The 13,042-nt window shown below is 43.5% G+C and overlaps 1 protein-coding gene across 1 annotated transcript; it reads left to right on the top strand.

Annotated features, from left to right (window-relative positions):
- Positions 1-821: 821 nt before the first annotated feature.
- Positions 822-5,735, top strand: LOC132817355 (calphotin-like). The gene is made up of 3 exons (XM_060827764.1): positions 822-911; positions 3,523-5,056; positions 5,137-5,735. Exons 1-3 carry the CDS (start codon positions 822-824, stop codon positions 5,733-5,735), a joined length of 2,223 nt encoding a protein of 740 aa, XP_060683747.1.
- Positions 5,736-13,042: the final 7,307 nt, after the last annotated feature.

Here is a 13,042-nt window from a genome sequence, read left to right on the forward strand (position 1 = left end):
TGGATTACAGAGTTAAAAATCACACAACACCAGTTCTTGTCCAACAGGTTTATTTGGAACCACTAGCTTTCAAATCACTGCTCCTTCGTCAGTGGTTGTGGAGTGTAGGATCATAAGACACAGAATTTATAGCAAAAGGGTTACAGTGTTATGGAGTTGTAATGATATATTAAACAAATTTAGCTAAAGTATTTCATCTTTTAGAATGGATATGCTAGTTTCAGTTCTTTAATATGTAAATCCCAGAACTCTTTATGTTACCCTCTCAAGATAGCTTTAGCTTTTCTCACAATGAGTGCCATCTCAGCTCAGACAATGCCTTAAAGGTACGAGGTTAAAGTCTATCTGTGAACTAATGTTGAGTCAGACTGATTCTATTTCTAAAGTGGGACTTGCAGAATCTTACATTGATTTATACAGTTTTTGAGCAAAATACAATGTAATTCTGCAAATACAAATTCACCCCATAAGCTTATATTAGTGTGCATACAGGAGTGACAAAGTGAGTGTGTGCATGTGAGTGTGTGCATGTGGGTGTGAGTACATGTGAAAGTGTGTTTGTATGTGTGTATGTAAGTTGGTCAATTATGTGTGTGAGTCTGAAGGGGTATAAGCCTGTGTGAGGGTGCATGCGTGGGTGTGAGTGCAGGGGGGTACATGTGTGTGCATATGAGAGAGGGTCTATGTTAGTATGTGAGTATGGAGGAGTATGTGTGTGTCCGTGCCTGTGTGTGTGTGAGAGAGAGTGTATAGTGCAGTGGAGTCAACCATGGTGTGACGTGAACCCACATGAACCCAAGTTCCTGGTTGAGGCCTTTCCCATGGATACTGAACTTGGCTATCAGCTTCTGCTTGGTTACTTTGCATTGCTGCCCATCCCGAAGTGTACCTTGGAGGATGGTTACCCAGAGGTATGAGGCTGAATGTCCTGAACTGCTGAAGTGTTCCCCGACTGGGAGGGAGCACTCCTGCTTGGTGATTGTCATGCAGTGTCAATTCATCTGTTATCATAGCTTGACCTCACCAATGTACCATTCCTCAGGGCATCCTTGCCTGCAGCGCATGGGATAGACAAAGTTGGCTGAGTCACATGAGTACCTGTCGCATATATGGTGGGAAGTGTCCCCATGTATAATGTTGGTATCCATGTCGACACTCTTATTGGATCACATAGTATTTCCAAGCAATTCTTTGGATTTGGTTAAATGTAGTTAAGCGAAGACTCAATAACATAAATTTACTGAGATATGAATACTTGTTTAGTAATAATAAAGAAAAGGGAAAGAAAGGGGAAAAGGTACTGAAATATGAATAACTATTTTATAAAAAAGATGAAATAGGAAGAAGTAAGCAACGAGCCTCATGCTCTCCTGCTCATTGGGGAATCCCTCAATCGATGGCTGGCTGGAGGCTTAGGATTGTTCCTGGCACCGTTCATGATCCCAGTCTGATGTGAAGTCCAAAAACTCGGAACGAAACTTCTACAGTGTAACAAACAGCCAGCACAGAAAAGTAGATAAAGAAAACAAACTATTTCCAACTACAGAAAACAAGTTTTGTTTATGCTGTCTTCAGCACAGACAGGACTGGTCACAGAACTCATTCAAGGTCATGCAGCTGTCAAATATCATCAACAAGTTTAGCCCTTCAGCCCATCCTAAACAGTGTGATAAAAGGTAAGATGCCATTGGAAGTGCAATGGTTGCTCTTACATATAGGATTCAACAAATAAAGACTGACCTATTCACATATTAGTTTTTTGCATATATCCATCTTAACTCATTAATATCATTTATGAACACATAATATTGCTTTCATCATTAAAATTAAAAATATTTTTGTTTCTTTTAATAATAACAAATAACACATGCTTTGAGTAGGACTTTTTGTTGTTACATGTTTTAAAAGTTATGATTTCTGTGTAAAATAGATTCATTATTTGCTGAAATATATGTCAACCACATGTGAAGTTTACAGTTTTGCTCCCATTAAATGCTGCAAACCATATTGTAAACTATTAACACACTCCTAACTCTTAACGTGATAAAATTAAAATCAATAAGGCACACGATATTTGGATAGCATTCCAGAAACTTGATAGAAAGTGAAAGTACCTTAATAAACTTAAAATAATGAATTTACAGCTCGCTTGGTTGCTCATGCTAATCAGGTTTTGGTTCAGTCAACATTGTAAAGACCTTTTTTTCTGCATTTACAACTGTAGACTGAAGTAGAGAAAGAGCAATATTAAAAAGTCAGGGCTGTTGAAAGTTTGCTGCAATTTTTAAAAACAAATAACCTGACACAATGCTGCTACTTGCTAAAAAGCTGATTGTTCAAATAGTACTGGAAGCTTAGGTTTTTTTTGCTTATTTTTTCCCCAGCACCCATGCTGTGTGTGTGCAGGTGTGAGACACAGTGAAAGACACAAGGTGCACAAATCTTTATTCAAATTTCCACCACCAGGAAGAAAGGAAACACTCGAGTTGCCAGTGACAAGCAGTGCCCTTCACATCAAAGGGCAATGCTGTGTGATCAAACAGTGAAGGGGAGGGCAAGGATTAAATCAAAATAGAATTAGAGGGGGAAATAATGCACTCCACTCCCTACGGCGCCCTGAACAACTCCAGGGTGTTGGTAGACACTGCGTTCTCCTTTGCCAGAGACACCCGGGCTCTAACGTAACTGCGGAAGAGGGGCAGGCAGTCGGCCCTAACAACCCCTTCCATGGCCCACTGTCTGTACCTATTAATGGCCAGTTTGGACAGGCCCAGGAGCAGACCCACGAGGAGATCTTCAGACTGGAAACTTAGTTTGTGTGTGTACAAATTGAGCTTTGGCTGGCAACAAGTAGTTGATTGGTTCACAAAGTAATAGCCCGTTATCAATGACAAAGGCACACTGCCTACCATTAACTATGTGAATTGATCCCAAATAATTGAACAGCTTGGGGTGTGAATGTTTTGAGAGAAATCATCAGACAGAAGGAAATAAATAGCTGTCTCTTTTCTTTACAGTAAAAAGCATCTCAAGCCTGAAGATTACCTATTTTTTTCACCTATCTAGTTGCTGTAAGCTGTGACTTTTAACTGATATGTCAAAATCATTTATAAATAGGAATCAGCCACCCAGTGCCTTTTGCAAACAACTTAAATTATCTGAGGAAAGAAGATCAAGGAGCAGCATTCTGATCAGCACATGTCTCACACCAACAAACCCCTGAACATGGACCATGGACCTGCCTTCCTTTCTGTTGTATCGGCTCATAGGAGAGTTGAGATCATTGCTGCTGCTCCTCTTGATGCTGCACCTATTACTGCTGATGTTGCTGGTCCTCCTGATGCTGCTCTTGTCACTACTGATATTCATGCTCCTTGTGATGCTACACACTTATTGCTGATGTTGCTGCTCGTCTTGATGCTGCACCTATTCCTGTTGATGTTGCTGCTCCTCCTGATGCTGCACCTATTAATGCTGTTATTGATTATCCTCTTGATGCTGCACCAATTACTGCTGATGTAGGTGCTCCACTTGACGCTGCACCCATTTCTGGTTGATGTTGATGTTCCTCTTGATGCTGCACCTATTACTGCTGACATTACTGCTCCAACTGATGCTACACCTATTACTGCTGATGCTGCTGCTCCTCTTGATGCTGCATCTATTACTGCTAATGGTGGTGCTCCTCTTCATGCTGCATCCATTTCTGCTGCTATTGCTGCTTCACTTGATGCTGCACTTGTTACTGCTGATGTTGCTGCTCCTCTTGATGCTGCACCTATTACTGCTGATATTACTGCTCATCCTGATGCTGCACCTATTATTGCTGATATTGCTGCTCCTCTTGATGCTGCACTTATTACTGCTGATATTACTGTTCATCTTGCTGCTGCACCTATTACTACTGATGTTGCTCCTCCTGATGCTGCATCTCGTACTGCTGATGTTGCTGCTCCAACTGATGCTGCAACTATTACAGGTGATGTTGATGCTCCTTTTGATGCTGCGCCTATTACTGCTGCCGTTGCTGCTTCTCTTGATGCTGCACCCATTACTGCTGATGTTGCTGCTCCTCTTGATGCTGCACTTGTTACTGCTGATATTGATGCTCCTCTTGATGCTGCACCTATTACTGATGATGTTGCTGCTCCAACTGATGCTGCAACTATTACTGCTGGTGTTGATGCACCTGTTACTACCGAAGCTCATGCTCCTCTTGATGTTACACCTATTACTGCTAATGTTGCTGCAACTCTTGATGCTGCACCTATTACTACTGTCATTGCTGCTTCTCTTGATGCTGCACTTGTTACTGCTGATGTTGATGCTCCCCTTGATGCTGCACCCATTACAGCTGATGTTGATGCTCCTCTTGATGCTGAACCTCTTATTGTTAATGTTGCTGCTACCTTGATGCTGCACCCATTACTGCTGATGTTAATGCTACTCTTGATACTGCACCTATTACTCCTGATGCTCATGTTCTCCTTGATGCTGCTAACTTTGCTGCTGATACTGATGCTGCTCCTGATGCTGCACCCATTTCTGCTGATGTTATTGTTCCTCTTGATGCTGCACCTATTACTGCTGATAACTTTTCCTCCAGATGGTGCACCTATTACTGCTGATGTTGCTGCAACTCTTGATGCTGCACCTATTATTTCTGACGTTGCTGTTATTCTTGATGCTACACTTGATACTCCTGCTGTTGATGCTCCCCTTGATGCTGCACGCATTACTGCTGACGTTGCTGCTACTCTTGATGCTGCACCTGTTACTCCTGACGTTCATGCTCGGCTTGATGCTGCACCTATTACTGCTGACATTGATACTCCTCTTGATGCTGCACATATTGCTGCTGATGTTAGTGCTCCTCTTGATGCTGCTCCTATTAATGCTGATATTGATATTCCTCTTCAAGCTGCACCTATTTCTGCTGATGTTGCTGCTACTCTTGATGCTTTTCCTATTATTGCTGATGTTGGTGCTCCTCTTGATGCTGCACCCTTTACTGCTGATGTTGATGCTTCTCTTGATGCTGTGCCTATTACTGCTGGTGTTGATGCTCTCTCGATGCTGCACCCATTACTGCTGATATTGCTGCTCCTCTTGATGCTGCATTTGTTACTGCTGAAGTTGATGGTCGCCTTGATACTGCACCCATTACTGCTGATTTTGCCACTTCCCTTGATGCTGCACCTATTACTGCTGATATTGATATTCCTCTTGATGCTGCACCTATTCCTGCTAATGTTGAAAGTCCTCTTGATGCTGCACCTATTACTGTTGATGTTGGTGTTCGTCTTGATGCTGCTCCTATTACTGCTAATGTTGATATTCCTCTTGATGCTGCACCTATTACTGCTAACGTTGATAGTCCTCTTGATGCTGTGCCTATTACTGTTGATATTTGTGTTCATCTTGATGCTGCTCCTGTTACTGCTGATATTGATATTCCTATTGATGCTGCACCTATTTCTGTTGATGTTGGTGTTCCTCTTCATGCTCCTCCTATTAATGTTAATGTTGGTGCGCCCATTGATGCTGCACTTGTTACTGCTGATGTTCATTTTCCTCTTGACTGTGCATCTATTACTGCTGATATTGAAGTGCCTCTTGATGCTGTATCTACTATTGCTGATATTACTGCTACTCCTGATGCTGCACCTATTACTGCTGATGTTGATGTGCTTCTTCATGCTGCACCTATTACTGCTGATATCTGCTCCTACTGATGCTGCACTTGTTACTGCTAATGTTGATGCTCCCCTTGATGCTGCACCCATTACTGCTGAAGTTGCTGCTCCTATTGATGCTGCACCTGTTACTGCTGATGTTGGTGCTCCTCTTGATGCTGCTCCTATTACTGCTGATATTGATAACCCTCTTGATGCTGCGAATATTGCTGCTGATGTTGGTGCTCCTCTTGATGCTGCTTCTATTACTACTGATATTACTGCTCCTCCTGATGCTGCCCCTATTACTGCTGATGTTGCTGCATCTCTTGATGCTGCACCTATTACTGTTGATGTTGATGTGCCTCTTCATGCTGCACCTATACAGCTTATATTACTGCTCCTCTTGATGCTGCACCTATTACTGCAGGTGATGATGCTCCTCTTGATGCTGCTCCTATTACAGCTGATGTTGGTGCTCCACTTGATTCTGCACCTATTACTGCTGATGTTGCTCCATCTCTTGATGCTGCACCAGTTACTGCTGATGTTGCTGCTCCTCTTCATGCTGCACCTATTACTGCTGATATTACTGCTCCTCCTGATGCTATACCTATTACTGCTGATGTTGCTGCATCTCTTGATGCTGCACCTATTACTGTTGATGTTGATGTGCCTCTTCATGCTGCACCTATACAGCTTATATTACTGCTCCTCTTGATGCTGCATCTATTACTGCAGGTGATGATGCGCCTCTTGATGCTGCTCCTATTACAGCTGATGTTGGTGCTCCACTTGATTCTGCACCTATTACTGCTGATGTTGCTCCATCTCTTGATGCTGCACCAGTTACTGCTGATGTTGCTGCTCCTCTTCATGCTGCACCTATTACTGCTGATATTACTGCTCCTCCTGATGCTATACCTATTACTGCTGATATTGCTGCTCCTCTTCATGCTGCACCTACTACTGCTGATATTACTGCTCCTCCTGATGCTGTCCCTATTACTGCTGATATTGATGCTCTTCCATGCTGCACCTATTACTACTGATATTACTGCTCCTCCTCCTGCTGCACTTATTACTGCTGATGTTGCTGCTCCTACTGATGCTGCACCTATTACTGCTCATGTTGATGCTCCTCCTCATTCTGCACCCGTTACTGCTGATGTTGGTGCTCCTCTTGATGCTGCACCTATTACTGCTGATGTTGCTCCATCTCTTGATGCTGCACCTATTATTGCTGATATTGGTGCTCCTCTTCATGCTGCACCTATTACTGCTGATATTACTGCTCCTCTTGATGCTGCCCCTATTACTGCTGATGTTGGTGCTCCTCTTGATGCTGCACCTATTACTGCTGATGTTGGTGCTCCTCTTGATGCTCCACCTATTATTGCTGATGTTGATGCTCCTCTTCATGCTGCACCTGTTATTACTGATATTACTGCTCCTCCTGATGCTGCACCTATTACTGCTGATGTTGCTGCTCCTACTGATGCTGCACCTATTACTGCTCATGTTGATGCTCCTCTTCATTCTGCACCCATTACTGCTGATGTTGCTGCTCCTCTTGATGCTGGTGCTCCTCTTGATGCTGCACCTATTGCTGCTGATGTTGCTCCATCTCTTGATGTTGCACCTATTATTGCTGATGTTGGTGCTCCTCTTGATTCTACAACTATTACTGCTGATGTTGGTGCTCCTCTTAATGCTGCACCTATTACTGCTGATGTTGGTGCTCCTCTTCAGGCTGCACTGCTTATTGCTGATGTTGGTGCTCCTCTTCATTCTGCACCCATTTCTGCTGATATTACTGCTCCTCCTGATGCTGTCCCTATTACTGCTGATGTTGCTGCTTCTCTTCATTCTGCACCTATTATTGTTGATATTATGCTCCTCTTCATGCTGCACCTATTACTGCTGATGTTGGTGCTCCTCTTGATGCTACACCTATTACTGTTGATGTTGGTGCCGCTCTTCATGCTACACCCATTTTTGCTGATATTACTGCTCCTCCTGATGCTGTCCCTATTACTGCTGATGTTACTGCTTCTCTTCATTCTGCACCAGTTACTGCTGACATTACTGCTCCTCTTCATGCTGCACATATTACTGCTGATGTTGGTGCTCCTCCTGATGCTACACCTATTACTGCTGATGTTACTGATCCTACTGATGTTGCACCAGTACTGCTCATGTTGATGCTCCTCTTCATGCTGCACCTATTACTGCTATGTTGCTCCATCTCTTGATGCTGCACCTATTATTGCTGATGTTGGTGCTCCTCTTGATGCTGCACCTATTATTGCTGATGTTGATGCTCCTCTTGATACTGCACCTATTATTGCTGATGTTGGTGCTCCTCTTGATGCTACACCCATTTCTGCTGATGTTGCTCCATCTCTTGATGCCACACCGATTATTGCTGATGTTGGTGCTCCTCTTGATGCTACACCCATTTCTGCTGATATTACTGCTCCTTCTGATGCTGTCCCTATTACTGCTGATATTACTGCTCCTTCTGATGCTGTCCCTATTACTGCTGATGTTTCTGTTTCTCTTCATTCTGCACCAGTTACTGCTGATATTACTACTCCTCTTTATGCTGCACCTATTACTGTTGATGTTACTGATCCTACTGATGCTGCACCAGTACTGCTCATGTTGATGTTCATCTTCATGCTGCACCTATTACTTCTGATGTTGCTCCATCTCTTGATGCTGCACCTATTATTGCTGATGTTGGTGCTCCTCTTGATGCTACTTCCATTTCTGCTGATGTTGCTGCATCTCTTGATGCTACACCTATTACTGCTGGTAATACTGCTCCACCTGATACTGCACCTATTACTACTGATATTACTGCTCCTCCTGATGCTGTCTCTATCACTGCTGATGTTGCATCTCTTAATGCTGCACCTAATATTGCTGATGTTGGTGCTCCTCTTGATGCTGCACCTATTACTGCTGATGTTGCTCCATCTCTTGATGCTGCACCTATTATTGCAGATGTTGGTGCTCCTCTTCATGCTGCACCTATTACTGCTGATGTTGGTACTCCTCTTCATGTTAGATCCATTTCTGCAGATGTTGCTTCATCTCTTGATGCTGTCTCTATTATTGCTGATAATACTGCTTCTCCCGATGCTGTCCCTATTACTGCTGATGTTGCTGCATCTTTTGATGCTTCACCTATTACTGCTGATGTTGGTGCTCATCTTGATGCTGCACTTTTTATTGATAATGTTGATGCTCCTCTTCATGCTGCACCTATTACTGCTGATGTTGGTACTCCTCTTCATGCTAGACCCATTTCTGCTGATGTTGCTTCATCTCTTGATGCTGTCTCTATTATTGCTGATAATATTGCATCTCCTGATGCAGTCCCTATTACTGCTGATGTTGTTGCATCTTTTGATGCTGCACCTATTACTGATGATGTTGATGCTCCTCTTCATGCTGCACCTATTACTGCTGATAATACTGCTCCTCCTGATGCTACACCTATTACTGCTGTTATTACTGCTCCTCCTGATGCTGTCCCTATTACTGCTGATGTTGCTGCATCTCTTGATGATGCATCTATTATTGCTGATGTCGGTGCGCCTCTTGATGCTGTACCTATTACTGCAGATTTTGGTGCTCCTCTTGATGTTGCACCCATTTCTGCTGATGGTGATTCTCCTCTTAATGCTACACCTATTACTGCCGATGTTGATTCTCCTCTTGATGCTGCACCTATTACTGCTGATGTTGATTCTCCTCTTGTTACTGCTAATGATGGTGCTCCTCTTGATGCTGCACCTATTACTGCTGATGTTGTTGTTCCTATTGATGCTGCACCTATTACTGCTGATATTGATGCTCCCCTTGACGTTGCAGCTATTACTGCTGATATTACTGATCCTACTGATGCTGCAAGTATTACTGCTGATGTTGCTGCTCTTCTTGATGCTGTGCCTATTACTACTCCTACTGAAGCTGCACCTATTACTGCAGATATTACTGCTCCTACTAAGGTGCACCTATTACTGCTGATATTACTGCTCCTACTGATGCTGCGCCTATTACTGCTGATATTGATATTCCTCTTGAAGCTGCACCTATTACTGCTGATATTACTGCTCCTACTAAGCTGCACCTATTACTGCTGATATTACTGATCCTACTGATGCTGTAACTATTACTGCTGATGCTGTGCCTATTACTACTCCTACTGAAGCTGCACCTATTACTGCTGATATTACTGCTCCTACTAAGCTGCACCTATTACTGCTGATATTACTGATCCTACTGATGCTGTACCTATTATTGCTGATGTTGCTGCTCCTCTTGATGTCGCACCCATTACCGCTCCTCCTGATGCAGCACCTATTACTGCTGATATTGATGCTCCTCTTGATACTGCATCTATTATTGCTGATGTTGCTGCTCCTCCTGATGCAGCACCTATTACTGCTGATTTTGCTGCTCCTCTTGATGCTGCATCTAGGACTGCTGATGTGGCTGCAGCTCTTGATGCTGCGCCTATTATTGCTGATGTTGGTGCTCCTCTTGATGCTCCACCTATTACTGCTGATATTGATATTCCTCTTGATGCTCTACCTATTACTGCTGATGATGATGCTGCACCAATTTCTGCTGATATTCATGCTCTTCTTGATGCTGCACGTTTATGGCTGATGTTGCTACTCATCTTGAAGCTGCACCTATTACTGTTGATGTTGATGCTCCCCCTGATGCTACACCTATTACTGCTGATATTACTGATGCTAATGATGCTGCACCTATTATTGCTGATGTTGCTGCTCCTCTTGATGCTGCACCTATTATTGCTCCTACTGAAGCTGCACCTATTACTGCTGATTTTGATTCTCCTCCTGATGCAGCACCTATTACTGCTGATATTGATGCTCCTCTTGATACTGCATCTATTACTGCTGATGTTGCTGCTCCTCTTGATGCAGCACTTATTACTGCTGATATTGATGCTCCTCTTGATACTGCATCTATTGCTGCTGATGTTGGTGATCCTCATGATGCTGCACCTATTATTGCTGATGTTGCTGCTCCTCTTGATGCTGCACTTGTTGCTGCTGATATTGATGGTCCTCTTGTTGCTGCAACTATTACTGCTAATGTTGCTGTTCCTTTTGATGCGGCACCTATAACTGCTGATGTTGATGTACCTCTTGATGCTGCACCTACTACTGCTGATACTACTGCTCCTCGTGATGCTGCACGTTGGAATGCTGATGTTGCTGCATCTCTTGATGCTGCATCTATTATTGCCGATATTGGTGCTCGTCTTGATGCTGTACCTATTACTGCTGATATTGATATTCCTCTTGATACTGCACCTATTACTGCTGATGATGATGCTCCTCATGATACTGCACATTTATTGCTGATGTTGCTACTCATCTTGAATCTGCACCTATTACTGCTGATGTTGCTGCTCCTCTTGCTGCAACTATTACTGCTAATGTTGCTGCTCCTCTTGTTGCTGCAACTATTACTGCTAATGTTGCTGCTCCTCTTGACGTTGCACTTATTACTGTTAATGTTGATGTGCCTCTTGATGCTGCACCTATTACTGCTGATGTTGATGCTCCTCCTGATGCTGCACCTCTTACTGCGAATGTTGATTCTCCTCTTGTTGCTGCACCTATTACTGCTCATGTTGATGCTCCTCCTGAAGCTACAGCTATTACTGCTGATATTACTGATCCTACTGATGCTGTACCTATTAGTGCTGATGTTGCTGCTCCTCTTGATGCTGCACCTATTACTGCTGATGTTGATGTACCTCTTGATGTTGCACCTATTAGACAATAGACAATAGGTGCAGGAGTGGGCCATTCAGCCCTTCGAGCCTGCACCACCATTCAATATGATCATGGCTGATCATTCCTAATCAGTATCCGCTTCCTGCCTTATCTCCATAACCCTTGATTCCACTATCCTTGAGAGCTCTATCCAACTCTTTCTTAAATGAATCCAGAGACTGGGCCTCCACTGCCCTCTGGAGCAGAGCATTCCACACAGCCACCACTCTCTGGGTGAAGAAGTTTCTCCTCATCTCTGTCCTAAATGGTCTACCCCGTATTTTTAAGCTGTGTCCTCTGGTTCGGCACTCACCCATCAGCGGAAACATGTTTCCTGCTGCCAGAGAGTCCAATCCTTTCATAATCTTATATGTCTCAATCAGATCCCCTCTCAGTCTTCTAAACTCAAGGGCATACAAGCCCAGTCGCTTCAGTCTTTCAGTATAAGGTAATCCCTCCATTCCAGGAATTGACCTCGTGAACCTACGTTGCATTCCCTCAATAGCCAGAATGTCTTTCCTCAAATTTGGCGACCAGAACTGCACACAATATTCCATGCGTGGTCTCACCAGGGCCCTGTACAGCTGCAGAAGCTCCTCTTTGCTTCTATACTCAATCCCTCTTGTTATGAAAGCCAGCATGCTATCAGCCTTCTTCACTACCTGCTGTACCTGCATGCTTGCCTTCATTGACTGGTGTACAAGAACACCCAGATCTCTCTGTACTGCCCCTTTACCTAAATTGATTCCATTGAGGTAGCAATCTGCCTTCCTGTTCTTGCCACCAAAGTGGATAACCATACATTTATCCACATTCAACTGCATCTGCCATGCATCTGCCCACTCACCTAACTTGTCTAGGTCATCCTGTAATCTCCTAACATCCTCATCACATTTCACCCTGCCACCCAGCTTTGTATCATCAGCAAATTTGCTAATGTTATTGCTGATACCATCTTCTATAGTATTAACATGTATTGTAAAAAGCTGCGGTCCCAGCACGGATCCTTGCGGTACCCCACTGGTCACTGCCTGCCATTCCGAAATGGAGCCGTTTATCACTACCCTTTGTTTCCTATCAGCCAACCAATCTAATACTTTGCCCCCAATACCATGCACCCTAAGTTTACTCACTAACCTCCTATGTGTAACTTTATCAAAAGCTTTCTGCAAGTCCAGGTACACTACATCTACTGGATCTCCCTCATCCATCTTCAGAGTTACATCCTCAAAAAACTCCAGAAGATTAATCAAGCACGATTTCCTCTTCATAAATTCATGCTGACTCTGTCCTATCCTGTTACTACTATCCAGATGTGCCGTAATCTCATCCTTTATAATAGACTCCAGCATCTTTCCCACCACTGAGGTCAGACTAACTGGTCTATAATTTCCTGCTTTCTCTCTCCCACCTTTCTTAAAAAGCAGTATAACATTAGCCACTCTCCAATCCTCAGGTACCGATCCCGAATCTATCGAATTCTGGAAAACAATCACCAACGCATCCACGATTTCCCGAGCCACCTCCTTCAGTACC

The sequence above is a fragment of the Hemiscyllium ocellatum genome, chromosome 7 (assembly GCF_020745735.1).
Source record: "Hemiscyllium ocellatum isolate sHemOce1 chromosome 7, sHemOce1.pat.X.cur, whole genome shotgun sequence".
NCBI classification, from domain to species: Eukaryota; Metazoa; Chordata; class Chondrichthyes; order Orectolobiformes; family Hemiscylliidae; genus Hemiscyllium; species Hemiscyllium ocellatum.